This window comes from Anoplopoma fimbria, chromosome 1 (assembly GCF_027596085.1).
Source record: "Anoplopoma fimbria isolate UVic2021 breed Golden Eagle Sablefish chromosome 1, Afim_UVic_2022, whole genome shotgun sequence".
In the NCBI taxonomy this organism is placed as follows: Eukaryota; Metazoa; Chordata; class Actinopteri; order Perciformes; family Anoplopomatidae; genus Anoplopoma; species Anoplopoma fimbria.
In genome coordinates, this window is record NC_072449.1 from 5,770,475 (window position 1) to 5,790,655 (window position 20,181).

Consider the following 20,181-nt stretch of genomic DNA (forward strand, 5'->3'; position numbering starts at 1 on the left):
CCTTTTACGCCCCACCACTTCCCATTTTCTTTCCAATGTGAAACCAACATCACCTTTTCTCTTATTCCAAAGCCCTCTCAAGGTTTTCCCATTGCTGCTCCAGTAAGAACAACAACAACAAATCCACAATTTATTGATATGTTTTCTATCAATCATTAAGTCAATTATGATGCCTATAAAAACGCTGCATCAGCTGATCATTTGTATATTTTCCATTTAACATATACTCATAGCTGTCCAGCAGAAGCACAGATTTCCTGTATTACAACTCACTAGTGAACCTCGGCAGCGTGATTTCGATTCCTGCAAATTCAAAGTGAAACTAGAAGTTCAACGCAACAACATCGCTCACTGAGGCATTAAAAGGGGTCTATCAAATTACAGCTTGATTTATTGTGGCATTCAGATGGCCTTTCAGCCTAATTCCCCTGTTCCTTAAAGACACTCAAGGATGTTCTGTGGAAGTCAAACCAGCGATCAGCACTAATCAATATAACCTGATTTGCCCCCATTTGCTATAATACACCAGATTAAAGTGCACCCCATAATGGATAATGGGGACAGTGCAATTGTGTATAATTCTATATGGACGTTTCACTGTGTGTGTGTGTGTGTGTGTGTGAGTGTGTATGTGTGTGTGTAAAAGACGATTATCAATTCAGACCCCTCCCCAGACTTGAGGCCTCCAGACTCCTTGGTTTGCAGCCATTAACTTTTAACCTGAAATCAGGTCGAAAGGTTCTTTATTTCAGTCTGCAGCCTCGTTGATGGACTCTCCTCACTTCAATGTTAATGACAAAGGAGCAATGGGATCAATACGCCAAAGCCCCCTGACAAATAACAATGTAATCTCTATTTCAGGAAACTCCACATAACCAAATGCACACATAGATTAAAAAAAAAAAAGAATACACATTTTGGTTGATGTCCTCTAAGACATATGAAATGAGGGGCAGCAGACTTTATAGTTTCCACAGAGTGGACTTTGGTAATAATTGGGTAAAATGAAAACATTGTTTGGTTCAAATGAAATAACTTAATTAAAGCCATCTGTCTTTGTACAAAGAGCTAAAAAAAAAGGTTTGGGGTAGTTATCCATCCATCCATCCATTTCCTTCCGCTTATCCGGGGCCGGGTCGCGGGGGCAGCAAGCTAAGGAGGGTCCTCCAGACATCCTTCTCCCCAGCAACACTTTCCAGCTCCTCCTGGGGAACCCCGAGGCGTTCCCAGGCCAGACGAGATATATAATCTCTCCAGCGTGTTCTGGGTCTACCCCGGGGCCTCTTACCAGTTGGACGTGCCTGGAAAACCTCTAAAGGGAGGCGTCCAGGAGGCATCCTGATCAGATGCCCGAGCCACCTCAGCTGGCCCCTTTCGACGCGAAGGAGCAGCGGCTCTACTCCGAGCTCCCTCCGGATGTCTGAGCTCCTCACCCTATCTCTAAGGCTGAGCCCAGCCACCCTACGGCCGCTTGTATTCGCGATCTCATTCTTTCGGTCACTACCCAAAGCTCATGACCATAGGTGAGGGTTGGAACGTAGATGGACTGGTAAATCGAGAGCTTTGCCATTTTACCCTCACTCGTGAATAAGATCCCGAGATACTTGAACTCCCTCGCTTGGGGCAGTGACTCACTCCCAACCCAGAGGGTGCAATCCACCGTTTTCCGGAAGAGAACCATGGCCTCAGACTTGGAGGTACTGACTCTCATCCCGACCGCTTCACACTCGGCTGTGAACCGCCCCAGTGCGTGCTGAAGGTCACGTTCTGAAGAAGCCAACAGAACCACATCAAACAGGATTGGTGACAATGGGCAGCGGAGGCCAACACCCTCTCACTTTGGTCATCACAAGGACCGAATGGCTCGTAGTAACGAACCAGGTACCCCATATTCCCGCAGTACCCCCCACAGGACTCCCCGAGGGACACGGTCGAAGGCCTTCTCCAAGTCCACAAAACACATGTAGACTGGATGAGCAAACTCCCATGCACCCTCCAACAGACCTGCAAGGGTAAAGAGTTGGTCCGCTGTTCCACGTCCAGGACGGATGGGGCACCCGGGAGCCAGACCCGGGAGGGGAGCTCGCCGGCGGCGTCTGGTGGCCGGGCCTTGGCACATGGGGCCCGGCCGGGCCCAGCCCGAAAAAGCTACATCGTGCCGCCACCCTGTGGGCCCACCACCCGCAGGGATAGGCATTGGGGTCGGGTGCAATGTGAGCTGGGCGGCAGGCTGGGGCGGGAACCTGGGCGTGCTGACCCCCGGCATCACAGACTAGCTGGGGTAGTTATGTAGAAGTTATTTTAAATAACAAACTTCCTTATTTTAACCCAAACCGCAATGTTTTCCTAAGCCCAACCAAGTACTTTTGTTTTGCATGTTAAGTTTGTTTCATAAAAACACTTTGCATGTAAAGAGCAAATAGTGACACACTTCCAACTGATGCTAAAGGGGTCACTAGAGCTTCATAGGATTTGAAGCATTGTGACTCTGAACAGGGATGGATGATAAAAATACTGGGCAACATTTCATTGGACCATCCATGTCTGGTAAAAGCCGATGTCTGGCACGTTCTCCTCATGATCAAAATCCCAATAAGGATACTTCTTGGATAGCCGGGAAAATGTAATTACATTTCATGTTGTACCAGAAGACAAGATCTATTCCACCCTTTGATCATGACTTTAAATTACCCCTCTCTCCCAGCTGATGTCCTCTTTCTGCTCTATTAGTCTGTTTCAAATTCACAAAAGAGTGAAAGTAAGATTCTCTCCAAGTGCTATATTTGACTGTGACTGTGGAGCTTCCAAACATGTCACATTGCTCTTCCAGCAGACCCTGTAATCCACATGACAGTCAGCGGTCAGCCTCTGGTATTCTCCAGATGATCTGAATAGGACTTAACAGGATGAGAATCCAACGGTCCATTTTATGGATGTACCTGCGGCTTTCTGGGATGGGATACTGCAATAACCAGCTTGCAGCACTCCTTACTCCTGATCCACACAACACGGTAAGCAGTTAAACAGTTTAGTGCCTGTGTGAGCACTACACTACAGTACATCACAACACAGCACAGGCCTAACCCAGGCTGTCACCGGAGTGTCATGAGCTGCTTATTTTCCTCCCTGAGTGCGAAAGGGAAAAAATACTTGTTGGAACGCATTGCGATGAAAAAAGGATCCAAACAAAACGCGAAAATAGTTTCATCAGGATTGATCGTATCAGCTTTGCACACCTACTGTTTTAATGAAGCGCGCCAGAGAAAAGCATAATAATATTTTGTGAAAAAGAAAGCTTTTATTTAGCTGAAATTTGTAAATTTGTATAATGTTACTCATAAAAGCTTTGGTTAGAGAGTTAGCCGATGACTTGATCACTTGATTAAAATATTATTTCATTTTAAATACCACATAATCCATTACCAGCTTCTCATTTGTTATAGAGTTGTTAATTTAATAACTTTAGGTTTTAGTAGGTTGTTGGACAAAACCCACAATTTAAAGATGCCATCTTTGGCTCTGGGGAATTGTGAAGGGGATTTTGGTTTTATGTCTCAAATAATCAATCGGTAGAAACAGATATCCACACAGTTAATAGATAATGTAAATAATCATTAGTTGCAGCACTACATTGGTATGTGAAAATGTATGAGCCACTACTGATAAAACTACTAAAAGGAAATTCAGGATTAAATAAAAAAACGTTATTATTGATTGTTTTTGAGTGTTTCATTGGAAACCGAGGGCTGCCATTGTGTTAGTGCTGATTGGACTCCAGATCTGTCGACTCTCAACCAGCCGCTGTGTTAAGACCTGTGAACAGCTGGTAGAGAGCACAGCACCTGACACATTCAGCTGGAGACCACCCCACAGAGCTTTCCCCCACACACACAAACACACACACTGAGACACAAGGAGCCTCTGATTGGGCTCACAGCAGCTGGTACTGCTGCTGCTATATCGGCTGATGTGTCTGTGTGTGTGTGTGTGTGTGTGTGTTCGCCGTTGCGCTCTCTCCCGGTCTCAGTGGGTGCCACTCGCTGCCTTTCAACTTCCTCTTCCATCAACAATTTTTGTCTCTCATGCATACGTGCGCACTTGGATGCAAATATTCATGTTGTGTACATACAAACACTCTTTATCCCTCCTTGTCTCCGTGTGCCTCCCATCCAGCCTCGCATTAATGTCTTCAGTCCTCTGCTGCCATTCTGCCTCCTCGACTCCTGCCTCATCACTGTCACTCTTCCTCGCTCTGTCTTTCCTTCTCTGGGTTTCTGTGCTTCGCCCTGAGCTGCAGTCTAATGAGCAAGTGGCTGGTGTTGGGAGAGAGTTTTCTTGCTCTGACGAGAGATAACAAGCCCATATGCTACTTGCCACAGTGGCCACTGCAGCAGCCGACCAGTGCCAACTCTCAAAAGACCCTCCCAGGGAAAAAATCTTTCCCATTAAATCCGTAGCTGCGCCATCAAAGTGCCGGGATGATACATATGCTTAACAACTTTCAGCCACTGTCGCTGTGAGACGCCTATGCAACGGAGAGCAGCATAATATAATGAAGAGTCATAAATATTCCCCCCCCCATAAGTAATAAGCAATTTTTTTTTCTCATTAGTGAGATGTATTTTTAGTTCCTCAGAGGGACTCAGTTTTGATTACAGTGCATGTGTGCTTTGAAAAGCTTAAACTGAGTGTGGAATTGGGCCATACAGAGCTATATGAAAACGTTTATGTCACTTCATAGAAAGTAAATCATATCTTTGCTTATTTAACATAAATACAGTCGGAGGAGAACATTTCTGACAAAGCTTTCTCACAAAATGTGTGCTCAAATACTTAAACCACATATTGACAACAATCAGCATCAGTTCTCTATCCTATAAACGTGCCGCAACACCAGCATATTTCCAAAAAGCAGCCCTCCAACAAAAAGACATGATCCATCACACTAAATTTTAAGCGCTCTCCTGCCCAACAGATGACATGATATATATGAAGCACCGCACCAGCACTGGCTACCATATGGTCCCACTAAACAACGTGCCAGACACTGGGAGAAGTAGAAGCCAAGTACACTCGCTAGAAAACACTGAGAGTGAGCACACTATCCATGGAAGGCACATGACAGATGTTGGCCAATTAACTTCACGAGTGGCATTGAAACACTCCTGACATAAACAATGTCTCCTGCATCTCCTCTCCTTTCAAACTGAACATTAGACATGACTAAGAGTCTACAACCTGCAAAGCTGCACTCAGGCCCTGAGGCTGCTGTGCTTTGGGCTAAATGCTGCTCACAGTGACGATGCTTACATGCTGATGTTTTGCAGATTTACCAGGTTGATAATCTTAGTTGAGTGTGTTAGCATGCTGGTATTTGCTAATCATCGCTAATCATCGCTAAACACTGAGTACAGCTGGCACTGATGGGAATGCCATTAGTTTTGTGTGGATTTGTCATAGACCAAACTATTGGGCAATTCAAATATTGAGCTGATCGTTGCAGTTGCTGAAAAAAGCTGAAAAAAACCTTAAATTTCACGGCAATCCATGCAACAGTTGTCGGGATATTTATTGAAAAAACGCAAGTGTCAACCTCATGGTGGCACTAGAGGAAAGTAAGAGGCTCACCAGTAGGCTTCTTTGTGTCGGAAACATGAATGTTTGTGGAAAATTTCAAAGCTTTACATCTGCTAGTTGTTTGTTGATATTTCGGCCTGGACCAAAGTGGAGAAGAAACAGACATTGCCTTCCCTCAAGCTACGCCGCTAGTGTTGCAAAAGTTAATGCATGGTTCATACTCCCATTGCAAGACAGTCTGTACTTCACTTTCCTGACTGCTGACAGTAGAGAGAAGTAGAGGAAAGGTATGAAAGTAGTTTGAACCCACATGGGCCCGAGGAGTGCTGAGCTTGGTACAACGGAGCCATCAGGAGGCCTCTAAAATCAGATATTTCTCAGTGTGTGTCTGACACAAGTCAAGTGAGCACAGTACAACGATGGCTTTTTTTCTCATGCTGTTCACTCATCTTCACGTGCCTTAATGGATTCCAATAGATGGAAGCCATTCGCAGACCACTGCACTCACCAGCTGTGGCCTCCTCGGTTCAGAGCAATTTCCGCTAATATTCGGGCACCTTCTGTTCAGCATTGTTGTCATGTCTCTGAGTTGCACCCCCACATGTTTGCCTCGCTGCTCTTATCCAGCCCATGGTGATAAAAGTGGGATCAGGGCCTAGCAGTGGGACTGACTTGAACACCAGCGGGGTTGAGTGGCAGAAGGTTCACACACAAAACAACACACACACACACACACACACAGCAGGTGACCCAGTAGTAATTTAGGGGCACAGATATTGAAGAAAATTTGACAGAATTCTATTTAGCCACAGTGGCGGGGAAATATTGAAAAGCACACAGTTGCAACACAGGACAGTCCCATATGTTTACCTATACAGGCTAAGTACTATATGTTGTGACACACACTGACACAACCTCTAAACATACACCAAACCTCGTTTTTTCCTTTAGAGAAAGCAAGTGAGGTCAGCTTTAACTGGGCCACTCAATCTCACTTCCAGAGGCATTCACGAGCATGAAGAACCCCGTGCCAAAGGGCTGTCCGTCTCTCTGACAGGCTCAGGTCACATAGCGGACGGGAAAAGATGGAGGGGAAAGGATACTGGCACTTCTCTACAAATAATGGGTCAGTGTGTTGGGAGTGGAGGCATTGGAGGAAAGAAATATTGTTCCTCTATATCAGAGATAAGATCGAGGAGACACTGTCCAGAACTGATGGCCACTGGCTGGAACGGTTAGTCGGTGAAATATGGCCCCCGATGGCTCACCTGCAGCCCCTGTCAATACCCTTCCTGTCATGAGTGTCCATGGGAGTGCCCCATTTAAATGCATGGGAGCACCTCTAACAGCCAGCATAAAGAAGATTAAAGGAGGCTTCTTTTATTTTTCTTATAGAGAGATTCAGTCTAAGCAACATAAGCTCAGCAGCCCAGCAAGGAAAAGGGAATGGTAAATTGTTGCTTTCATTAAAACTTCAAGGAGTCAGTTTCATTATGAAGGTTCAAAGGCAATGGAAAATGTGTGTGGCTGCTTTCTTTTACTCTCTCTCTCTCTCTGTCCCTCTTTCCTCTTATTCATCCAACTGGGTAGCAACATGGTATAATGGGCGATGTGACTACTACATGTAATCTTGTCCCCGGGGTTGCTGGCGTATATATGGATATATGTGTAGTCGCGGGTCTGCTGTTCTGCTCACAACGGGGATAAGGAGGCATGGCGGAGCTTACCACTGGCCTTCGCACAAGCCAGTGCTTCTGCAGGGTTTACTGTGGGCCTTTTCAAATACTTGAACCTTGGGGTTTCGATTTCCTCTCAATATCCTGAATGTTTAAAGGCTAAAAATAAGGAACCGTGAGTGTTTTCAGAGATGGGTAAATCAACTGTGTAGTAATGCTTTAAAAGCTGCACCGATCAATGTTTTATATCAACAATGGATCAAATGACTATGTGCAATGTGAGGGGGGGGGATAATTCTCTTATCATCTGACTCTGCAGTTTCCTGTCCCACAACTTGACTTGTTTTGGTTCAGTCTCAGCACTCCCGTAGAGTCGTTCCAGGTCACAGCAGGTGGCTGGTTTCAGTGGAATAGCTCTAAAAACCCAATATCTAAACCTAATACCCTACCTGTCCAGCACTACACAGCAAATCAAGTAAGTAACTGGCTATTGGACATAGTGGAGAATGTATCAGCTTAAAAGCCAGAGATTTCCCCCAGGAGGTGGTAGAGAGAGGTTATTTGACTTCTTCAGTCAGCCAATCAAAGAAAAAAGTTTTCTACCACACTTCATAAAATATGTCACTGTTGTGTTTACAGTGTAACCTGCCGTGGTGGTAAAAGTCTATTAATTCAGCTTTAAAAATATAAATAATATAAAATAATTAAATTATTCGAAATATGAATCCTAGTGCTGTGAAGATAAAAACCAATAAACGACTCACATTTAAACCTAATTCTGTTAGGAATTTGTCAAAAGCCATTAAAAAGAACATGTTTATGTGTTTCAGAGTTTGTGAGACACACCCCTTTAGCAACTTTTTCCAATCACAGTCCATCTTCTTCCTTGCAAAATTCTCACGCTTCAAAACATGTCAGACTCTACCATTTACCACACTGTCTAGAATGTGTTCACTACCTTAGCAGCCTGCAATGCAAAATCCCCAAAAATCCAATTGGAAAGCATTGTCCTGTGTCATTTATTCCTGCAATCTCGGACCATGTTTCTATCTGGTCGGATAAAAGCCATTAATAAAAGAACATCAGTGTGTTGATATAATAAAAAGTGAAGTACAGGTGGCATCGAAGGTTGTGTGTGCAGTAAACACTTGGACACTGGACAGAAACTAAATTGTATTCAAAGCTTCGAGTACCATGCTCCATGTGCTCCTTCGATGCTGGAAAGCCATTGACGAGCGATAGCTTTTGCCTTCAATGAGAGGTTGCAAATGGCTTCTGTATAGCAAAGAGGACTTTTTGTTGATGTGTTAGCTTTTTTTTTTTTCCTTTGGTGAATGGAAATTTCATTGATCTTTCTTAACATGCTTTTTTTTCAGAGGGGTAAGGAGTGATCATCCAGCAAAAAGAATGTAGTCTGAACTCCTCCATGTCTGGCGGCGATACAAGCTATAATGTGTACGTGGGTGTGATCACGAAGCTGTAGCAGTAGCGCCAGACAGACTGCCGATATCTAGAATTAATGATAGCCATACCCAGTCTGCTCCTCCCTCAGCATCTCTTTCCATTCCTCTGCCTTTTTCCAATCTTTCTATCTCTCCTCTTATTAATATAACCCCAAGGTTAGAATGAGAGGAAGTAACAAAACACCTCAGCAACAGTGCAGATAAGGGGTGGTCCAAGACGTGGAAGTGTGAGAGGTGTGCGGGGGCAGAAGAAAGGAGGAAGGAGGAAGGGGTCGTCGTGTTGGGAAGAGATGAAGAGGAGTACGGTGGATAGATGGCTTCACAGGCACAGCTGAAAGGTTCTGATTGTCCCATGATAATTGTTAAAAGGTCAGTCCTCCTTCTTGCCAAGACTGTAGAGTGGAAGATATGCGCAAACACATAGACTACACATTTATTCAGCGCACACACACACCTGCCCCCCTCCTGCTAAGGTGCTCTTTACAGCGACACGGCTGCCTGTAGGGAGTTCGGCAGGTTGGATTCCTTAAATACCACGGCATTGTGATACAAGGGTGGACGAAATGAAAGGAAGAAAAGATGGATCGGTGTGGAAGAAGGCGCATCTGATGGTTCCCAATCTTTTAGTCTTGAATTCAGTGATGCCTAGTAGGGATAAATGTTGCTTCCTGTGGCTGAGTTAGAGTCAGTAATGAGGTTCAAAGTGTAAGTAAAAAGCAAACTGTAATAGCACTTGCCTAAATAAAGGTTATAACAAAGGAATGTGGTTAGAATTGGTAAAAAAAATATATCTATATTTTCTCTGAGTATAGGATTAAATACAAGTATAACATGGCACCAGGCTGTAATTGTAATTTTCTGATTTTGTGCCGTGGCCAAAAGGACTCACACTGACACACACACACATCCTGGTCTCTTGCATTAATTCTATCAATTCTCCATGCTCCAGAGCAAGTGTCTGCACTACATTAACATTTGTCACTTCTCAATGGACACAACATATTGAAATGGGGTCACAGAAGCCAGGGAACAGCTGCTTTCCACAACTATTCACTTTGGCTGCTGCTTTATAGTCACTCTGTTCTGTGACATTTATGAATGGATAATGACATCAGCCTTGAAGGGAAAGCTGCTCGCAAGGAAGGTTTGGGTGATAACTTATAGATTTAAGAGCTAATCCAGATTGGTTAGGCAGACTGGTTCTGGTCATAAACTCAACAAAAAAAATGTATTATGTTGAATTTCAAAATAAGCCATAATATACATTCCAGTAAAAACGACTTGTGTTTTTAAATCTTTGCTGTACTATTTAAAAAAACTAAATAAACATTAAAAAAAAAAGGTTTGACAGGTTTCTATATTAACAAGGCCACTAAACTCATTTCACAAAAGGTCAATGCATATGAAAGTGCTGACTTTAATTCAATAGTATCAGATCAATGCTGATTTGAATCAGCTGATCAAGCAACACTGTAGTGAAAAGAGGGGGGAAAAATAAAAAATAAAAAGATGAGGAACCAAGATTGCAGCATATTGCAATTGCCAACAAAAAGGAGATCAATACTATTGAGAAGCTTCAAGGAACTCGTGGCATTTGGAAAACAGACAACACACACTTTTGTGTAATTGGCAGCACAGTTTAGTACACACAGAGAAACACACGTGTATTCTATGTATAATCACTAGCAGCAGAACATTGCATGTCAAAATCCATCCAGCTGTTTTGGCTCCTTCGGCCACGATTCAGCTGTGGATTTAATGTGGCTGGTGCTTAGGCCAGTGATTCGAGACCCTGCATGCTGAAACATGATTCACTCGCTGGCTGTGGTGAATTATATTTTCCCAACTGGTGAAATAGTCACATCGTTTGAACTTTGACTGTTGGATACACTAGTGGAAAGCAGAGTTCAACAAGCGGCAATATTTCTGATTGGGATCAGCAGGTGGTAAAGACTAAACGGACTAAAAGTTCCGCTCCTGTGTGATGAGGATTACAAGAGGACATCATGAGATGAATGAATCACTCCCCTGCCTCTGCTTTTTATAAAAGCTATTTGCATAGCATGTGAATTTGCTGATACACTGCCCCTGTGAATTTGTATTTTTACTAAGGACTATATGGAAATGAGTGGGGTGGGGATTGGAGCTATATTTGGGCTTATGTGTTATGTTTTCATCAAGCGCTCCACCCCAACATCACTTTTGATTATTCTGCACCTCCTCAAAAATGTAATACAAAGCTCCCCCACCTTATTTTTTGTTAAAAGTAATGTCCTTTTGAGATTCAAACAAGAGAGACTGATTATGATGCTACATTAAATGCAGATTGGATGTTAAGGGGCTTACCAAAGTTATCACAACTCACCCTCTGGGGAAAATTAATGTCTGCCCTAAATTCCATGGAAATCCATTTTTTAGTGGTTAAGACATTCCAATAAAAAACCTTTCTTTAAATAAAAAAATCTTATGGTGACCATAGATATCTGCCAAGTGGAAGACTGACCAACAAACTGACATTGGTATGTAAACCCAATACATTTTACGTCATATATGGCCAATAAAAACAATGCAAATTTGGGCGTGGACTAATATGGCCACAGCTTTTAAGCCTTCATCACGAGGTATAGGCCTCCAATGTCATAACTGTTAGATATGCCGTTTATGATAATCTAGGCCTATACCCCATACTTTGCTGAAGATGCTGTCTGATGATGGCTGTTGCATAATCAGTCTAGACCAAAATTGCATTGAATCTATCTTATTCAATTCTGAATGTATTCTTCTGTTTTTCATGCCAGAGGCACACGGAATATAAATTGCATGCTGAGTTTGATTCACCAGGTATAATTTTGATCAAAATTATCTTCACCAGAACTTTGTCAATGTTCTCAAATCATAGACATGACAGATGTGATTTTATGTTGTCACATTTTATGATGGATCTGTATTAAACCTGCTGATTGCTAGGATATGAACGGTAATATTTGATCAATCTGGGCAGATTTGAATGACTTTCTTACCTGTACAATAGTTTCCTATCATCACAAAGCATCCGGTCTATTCTTACATGGATTGTGCTGTTTGATTGCCCTTTCATAGTGTGTTGTTTCCTGCTTCGCCATGTGTCACTGTCCTATCTCACTTAGTCCCCACTGCCTGCTGTTCAGTGTAATGATGTTAGCTGTTTAACAACATAACGTTGAGCAATTGCTAGGCCATGCGTGAAAGTAAGAATTTGTTTTTCAAATGGCTGGCCTGATGGAATAATGCAAAAAAGAAAACACAAAAAAAAAGTAAAATGATTTCCACCATTATTACAGATGACTGGATATCCCCGAGTTACATTATTCTTACGCAAATGGATTCAAGAAAGATTTTGCTGATTCAGTACGACAATAGTTAAGGAATAAGGGAATAAGTTATTCAACTTTTTAATATGTCAAGAAATGTGCCTTGGGAGAATTCTTCTCCTGCCATCTGTACTTAAGGAGTGGAACATTTTTAATGACAGCGAAGCAGTTTATATGGGCTACAGACAGGATTTAACACCGTGGATATCAACACGAAAGCACTGAGATTGAAGTCAGACGCAGCATCTACAGAGTATACTTTTTTTCAAACTTGATCAAATCCTGAGTATTAAAAAATCCCATCAATTCAGATAGTTACAATTTTAATGGGGTGATATTTGGTTCGAGTTCAAAGTGCATAACGATTTAAAATACCTCTCCATACTTTGAGAAAAAGTGAAATGGATAGGTTTACTGATTAAAAGAAAAACTCAGAGAGAGAAGTGCTTTTTTCATGATTCCAACTGAGAACGTTAATCAAACAATGGTCTTCGCTTACTATAACTACTATTAAAAACAACACAGAAAAAAAGCTACATTCACTGACAAAGACGTACGCAGGTATGAGTCAATGCACACATACAAACACTCATAGTTTTCCACACGCATAAACATCTCCTGACTAGCTAATAGACCTCGCAAACAAACCTTCAAATCCTGGCGTGGGCCTGCCCATCCATTAAACTTCAATGTATCTGTTTCATAAAAATCAAATTGGATTGGAAATGATTTTCTAGGGAATCTTATCATGTGCAGTGACCCCGGTTCCTGGCACCACTCGTCTGAGCCCCCACGAGTTCGCCACTTTTTCATCCACCCTAAATTTGCTTTGTCTGATCATTTGTTTTCCAATTACATCCCTGTCCCTGCTAGCAGAAAGTTGTCAGCTTTGGTTATGTGAACCCTGCTCTTGGGTCTGTAACCAGGGGCAATGTTTGATGCTTGGAACATTTTCATACCCATTAAAAGATGAAGGCTGGGTGAATTATTATCCCACAGAGTTGATTGGGTTCTGCAGGATTGGTTTAGGTTGCTTGCTGCATTGTGATGGTAAAGTGGAGCTTGACGCAGAGACAATTCCTCATCTTCCCTTAGAAAGAGACTTAAACCTACAAACAAAGCAGAATCTGACCAAAGCAGAATCTGACCAAAGCAGAATCTGACCAAAGCAGAAGCTTAATAAGTGGTGGATTGTTCATGAAGCAGGATTACACACCCTTCTCTTGTTGTTATATATATATATATTCTGTATTCAGTTGTTTTCTCTGTGCACATCTGTGTTCAATGTTTGACCACCATTTACAAGTAAATAAAATCTTCACGATACTTGCACACGGTAACACGTTCACGGTAATTGCCAGAAACCTACGCCTTCAGCACTGCACCGCAATTTAGATGAAAGATGCTGAACTGAACCTCAAGGAGAAGATTACACCCACGGAGCGGGTAAATACAAAAGATGAGCATAACAATGGCTGCAAAATTGAATGGGACTTTGAGAGGCAGAGCAGAGGACAGAGTAGCAGGGAGAGAAAGTAACGGAATCAATGTTTGGCTATAGCTGTCGCATTAGCCGTGATAAACAAGGCGGCCGGCAGAAACTCTGGAAGTTGACGCAGGACATTCCAATGATCAAGCGCTGGATAATCGGACACAATGGGTTCTGGGAAGGAGAGGCAATTTGCCGCCATGGATCCAAGAAGAGGAGCATCAATTCACATATTGACCTTTTAAAATGCTATTAATGGATGATATCTTCGGTTCATAGCTGCATGGGAAGTTCTCTTGTAGTCTATTGTGTGTGGTGAAATGACACTGTGGTGCATTACCTCTATTTACAGCCGGTGTAGTATTTATCTGGGGTCAGGTTTTCCATCAGACAGTCAGTAGTTTTTAAAATGGCAAGGGCCGTTAAAAAAAAACCACAGTTTGATTGATGAAACAATGAACTATTGCGAAATGTATTGAGCTGCAAATACAGGTTTGGCACTGAACATAAACAGCACTCCATGTCTTGCTTGAGTATTTGTTCTCGGGATAATAGACAGATGACAGTTGAAGCATTTATAGCTTAAAGCGAAGTGTATAAATACCTACACCCACACATGCAAGAGAACAAACAAACTATAGGAGATCTTACTCTCGAGTTCTCAGGTATTGTGCTCCTCTCTGTCAGGCAGCTTGTTTCTGACAGTTTAAGAGCAATTTCTGTCAACTAGCTGTGACTTCGTAAAACGAGACGACAGAGACCTGGCGATGGCATTTTGATGGATAATGAACTCTCTTTTTTTAAAGGCCTTGGTGCATAGCTCCATCTTTTTATTGTTCTTATTCTTTTATGTTCCCAAGAGCTTACTGGCAATTCAAAAAGATTGCAGAGAGGAACTGAAAGGGCCAAGGATTCTGACAGTTTACGAATAAATAAATAGAAACAGTCAAAAGCCTGCATCTCCAGACTGTGAAGGAGTAGGGACATTGAAATTACATCTTGAAGGTTAAAGGACATTCAGAGCCAAGAAGTTCAAGATGTATCCGTTATACACATAAAGGCCGTAGTGCCCTCATGTATGTGTGCATGCCCTCATAGCATCAAGACTTGAAAGAGGAGGAAACCACTCAGCTTGGTCCACAGATAACAAAATCCACCAACGAGCATATCTGAAGCTCACTAATCAAAAATTTCGTAATGAAGTCTGAATGAAGTACCTTATCGGTATCTGTATCACTTCAAGGGTTCTTGTATTGGTACTGGAATCGTGATTTTATAAACGATACCCAGTCCTAGTAATTAGTTTGCAAAACAAGCAGAGAGAACAAGGCTGTTCTGTTTTTGAGCTGCATCTAGAACATGTGCACCGTCTAGCTTCACAGAAAAAGCCAAGCCCGTAGTTCTTCCATCCATCCAACTATGTCACTGTCACGTCAAAGGAAGGTTTTTTTTAGTTTTTTTTGTTTCGAGGACAACGACGGTGTTTGAGGCAGGAAAAACAACAGATTTTGCAACAGATGAACTCAGCTTACTTGGTTAATATAGCATGCACTGAGGAATGTATTGCTTCAATTGACTAAATTTACCATCCAAACTGATCAGACATCCACATAAAAAGAGGAAAATTCTATTTTAACCAATTTTCGTCTCCATTCCCGAAATGTTTTAGTTCTTTCTGTTCTTTCTTTGATAAAGGTCAGGGCATTTTGGCACATCTCCTCACTGATTTGTTTAATGCGCCATAAGTGCATGGTAATACCTTACGTACCTTATGCTAATCTGTAGGTCAACCTCATGTAAAGACATTTAGTGGTGAGATAAATACTCATTATCTTAAAATACTTCTTTTAAAATTGGTTGTGGAATTAGTAGTTTGGTCTGGGATCACTGTCAGCAGATGTAATGTCCCAGTGAACGACTTGCAAAATAATGGTCAATAGAAAAAGGTTGAAAACTGAAACATGACTGTGCATCTATCCATAAACCTTTTTGTCAGCTTTCTCAGGTTCGATTATGTTATAGTACTGCCACCTCCTCCATCTCGGGAGCTACAACCTTAAAACCAAAGATAACTTTTGAAGACATTTTGGCAAGAAAGAAAAAAATAAACTTTGTAAAAAAAAAAAGACATTTAAATTCCACCCTTAAGGCCTTGGATCGAATCCTGCAGCACTCTCTCTCTCTCTCTCTCTCTCTCTCTTCTCTCTCTCTCTCAACTTTCCTGCTGTCTCCATTCAGGAGGAATAACTTCCTATTCTTTGAAATGGAAAACTACCGCTGAAGGCTTTTCAAGTGCACTTAATATTCATTTGAACTGTAACAAGAAATTCTGTTGCTGTAGGCGGGCGTTTGTGACATATAGCCCCCCCTCCCCCTCACAGTACATATTCATATAGTTTCCTTGCAGGAACCTTAGAGGGACACATATCAGCATTTAATAAAGGAGCTGTGGTGACACTGATGTATGCTGGTTGTGTGCTGTTGGACAATATTGCCTCTGACTCTTGAGTCATTATGAATACGCTTTAAAATGTGTTGTAGCCTCTGTTGAGCATTATGTGTTCATTTTCATGGTTGTATCTTCCCAGCTGGCTGATGGATAGTTGGTTTTAGCTTTGCTGCTGGTGTGCTTGTTAGGTGCCACCTACCTTGTACAATGAGGTAGACCTGTGAGGTCTTGGGCTGCTGCTTAGTCTGTATGGAGCAGGTGTACGACCCCTCGTCATACACATCAACCTACACACAAACAAAGAGAATACTGTTATCTAAATGGATTTCTTATAACAATATTACTGTAGAGCAGCATGTCTTCTTTTGTGTAACTTTGTTTACAGATATAGTAGTTCATCGTTTTGATTTAAATTATTATAATTCTCAAGAAAAAATTGAATACGTACTTTTAATCAATTTCAAGTTAATTGAATGCAACATATATTTTGGCATCATTAACATGAATTCGCTTTTCGACTTTAAATGATGAATTGAATGAATGTACTGCTGAGAGTTCACTCAACCCATTTCTAAAGAAATACGAAACATTTATGAAGAAAACTTAATAATACAAAATAATCTTATAAATACATAATCTATCTCTACTGAAGGAATAAGATGACTTCTCCTTGATTTTGTTCCTCTAAATGTTTTATGCCACATCGTTTGCAAATTTAGTTTTGAGTGCTTGATTTATTGTACTCAAGGTTGTAACAAGAAGTATTTTTGGTCTGACTCAAATTCACAGAATAATAGAACACTTTCAAAGAATACCTTTTTTAGCTTTGTACAGAGCCAAGCTAGGCGTTTTCCCCTGTTACTAGTCTTTGTGCTTAGGTAAGGTAACCTATTTAGTGAGCACAAAAGCAAATCTCCCAACATGTTTAATTATTCTTTTAAGTATTAAGTTATGCTAGAAGATTTGTTTTATGTAAAAGCAACCTTGTCTTCTTAATGCTTTCTTCTCATATGCTAATAATTGGTAAGGCACAGCGAAAGTGGTTCATCAAAACTCAAAAATAGATCAGAAAAATATAGTGCCTCTGACATCCTGCTGCTTTATTAAACTAATAAATGAATGGGTACATATTTAAAAAAAAACACAACTCAAAGGTCTTAAATAGTCAAAGCAGTTCATTGTCAGTTCATGTTTCATGATTTTTGAATAGGATTCTCTCTCCTATTCTCTAAATGCAATTGCCATCCAAACCCAGTTAATGATGAATCAAAGTCTTACCTTTTGTATGCGCAGGCTGTACTCCAGCTGCCCTTTAGTGACCAGATCTACTCTTGGGTCCAGGGACCACTTGTCCTGGCCGGCAAATATGATGTTGGATCGATTGAGCCAGGCCACCTTGGACACTTTGTCGTCCACATAACACCTGTGGGCACAGCAAGAACGAGTGAGTTAAGGTAAGGTTCTCATAAAAGGGATGTAGTACGAGAAGGCTTGAAAATAAAGAGCCTGTATCCTCTTTCATTTCATTATATTTAATCTTATTAGGAGAAAGGAAATGTGGAGTTTTGTTGAAACAAATAACAGCAATTATGCGATCCCACAGAGAAGGTGGAATGTGTAAAACTCAAAGTGGTGTTTTAAGTAAGGGTTTAAAGGCTCAATCTTTTCATGAAACAATGGGCCAAGCTGGGCAAATTGCAAAACAATTCAGCAGTGTTGTGTTTAATACTGCTGACCAGCAAGGTTATTCCAGAGTTAGTTAAGCTAATCACACAACTCCCACTTTCTGAGGTCTTGAAAGAAAAGCTGAAGCTAAAGAACATCAATTTCTAATGCTCATCGTCAATTCCTCCCACCACACAATCATTCACTCTTCTCTTTTGAATCTGCCTCCCTTCCTCTCTCTGATAAATACATCTACCTTTAACAGTGAACCTATTCCTCAGGATGAGAAAGGACACCGGTATCCTCTTGTTTATTACTTGTTGCATTCTGTCAGAACATTACGCTTAGTAAGCTCGAGCTAAGACATCTCGCACGGGAGGGCTGGGAGCCAAGCGTCTGCCTAATGAATAAATGTAAATGTGAGGAGACGTCGGAATCAATGAGAATGGATATCAGCCTTAATGCAAGCCGACAGCGGATGCGCCTCACATGCAAATCCCGGCGTCTCCACGAGCCTCGGCTGTGCACACTGCTTTGGAGTGTGTTGGGCTACAAGAGAGTAGATTAGCAAGGCAGTGGAGTGAGGCTGTCTTTGGCAGGTGACCCCGGGTGATGCACAAAAGTGGTGGTGCAGTCACCCCAGTCTGTTATCCAACTCTGACATCCAGCTCCCACTGGGTGGGAGCTGGATGTCAGCTTTGTTGAAGGCTTGTATTTGCAGCTTGAATCCCTGTTGATGTTCCTTCTCTTTGTGTGGAGTCCAGATAACTCACTGTATTTATTGAGTCGCTTTGACATCAAACCTCTGCTTTCCTCACGCTGAAGTGAACAAGTTTATCCCGTTTTGTTTCGAATATGTTCAGGCTTCTAATTAATACAGAAAATCCAAACTGATAAACACAAATTTTCATATAATGATGGAGAGTTATATGAACAACTGAATAAAATAATACGAATCTAGAGGAAACATCTGAAGCACTAATTCAAATCCATATAGATCATTTTATGAATTTAGTGTTAACCTTGAAAATCATCCATTAACTTGATTCTTGTAAGTTACATTTGAAAAGCTTACTTTATATTCTGGACAAAACTTTTCTGCTTTCAAAGGCACAGAATTTGATGGAGCTGTGAGGATTACATAAATAACATCAAGATCAAGAAAATGATACTAATTACAGACCTAGCATTTTTCCGCCGACATAGTTCTTATATGTGGACTGAAAACACACTTTTGTTGACTTGTGTGTTAAATTTGGTTACAATTGCGTCCATGACAGAATCCATCCAAGATGCCAGAGACAGTATTTGACATGTTGAACATATTGGAGTGTTGAACATGGAAAGAAATCAATCATGATCATCAACAAGTTCAAGATTAAACTACAGACTTTCAAAACATATGTTCAACAAACAATACATCCTTGAAATTTAATAAGATTATAGTGCAAAGAATGAAACCTATAATTACAGATTTGTCATCTAAAGCTTGTTATTTTCTTTTAGAAATGAACTCTGTTCCGTTACTGTTTCGGATCTCAGAGACACATTCTTCCAATAATAATTGCTGACAACAAAAAGGTATCTCTCAAGGCCTAGATCAAGTATTTTGAGTGATGTAGATGACTGAGTTCTTATTTTGTAAAACAACCCTACTCTACCTGGAAATAAAAAAGATGTACTAGTGTTTCGGGTAAACATACAAATATCTGTGAGCTACAATGTCACTGCACACTCACTGATATTTGTATTACAATTTACAATTTACAGAGACTATTGTCCAAAAAATAATGCCTTTACCAAAATGACCTGCTTTGAACAATGAAACATTTTACAAATATGCATACTACTATAACTATTTACCTACTTACCTACTTCTACTCCTACCTATCTTTTTGCAAACGAGACGTTCAAACATCCACCATGGTACAAGCCTCAAAAAGCATACAGCTAAAGGATGTAATATGAAAAAGTGATGAATTACAGACAATATATATTCACTATAAAAGGCAAACAAAGCTAGCAAGAAGCTGGCAGAACCGGATATGTCACGAGTGTAGGGCGGTGCAGTGCCGGGAGTCTGGTGCACATTCATTATGCCGAGGAAAATAACTCTGGAAAGGCTATTAATGAACTTTACAACTTTGAGGATTTAAATGAAGGCCATTTAGGTGCTTGTAATGGGAAGTTGATTTACTTCAAAAACAATTCTAAATTACAGCCGTAGACAGCCATAGCCAGAGACTCATTGGCATTTAAATCTAAAATGGTGACAGCTCTACCACAGAGCCAGTTTCATCCTCAGAATGACAACGGATGTAATGTTTATCATATTCACTATCTTAGTTTAGTGTGTTAGCATGCTAACATTAGCTACAGCTAGGGCCTGTGGGAATGTCCGGTATGTTGTCATTAACCAATGCATTGGAATTTGTTTAATTTAGACCTAATGCTGGATGCTAGATGGGTCAAAAACTATCCTTATGGGGACAATATCTCTAAACAAAATGAT

General features: G+C 41.2%; 1 protein-coding gene across 2 annotated transcripts in view; it reads right to left on the reverse strand.

Annotated features, from left to right (window-relative positions):
- Positions 1-20,181, reverse strand: part of lsamp (limbic system associated membrane protein) — a 182,037-nt gene that overhangs the window by 43,900 nt on the left and 117,956 nt on the right. For both annotated transcript variants that reach the window (XM_054608685.1, XM_054608608.1), the window contains exons 2-3: positions 17,283-17,427; positions 16,204-16,291 (exon numbers count right to left, since the gene is read on the reverse strand). In XM_054608685.1, the coding sequence (XP_054464660.1) occupies positions 16,204-16,291; positions 17,283-17,427 (233 nt within the window). The remainder of the gene's footprint in view (positions 1-16,203; positions 16,292-17,282; positions 17,428-20,181) is intronic.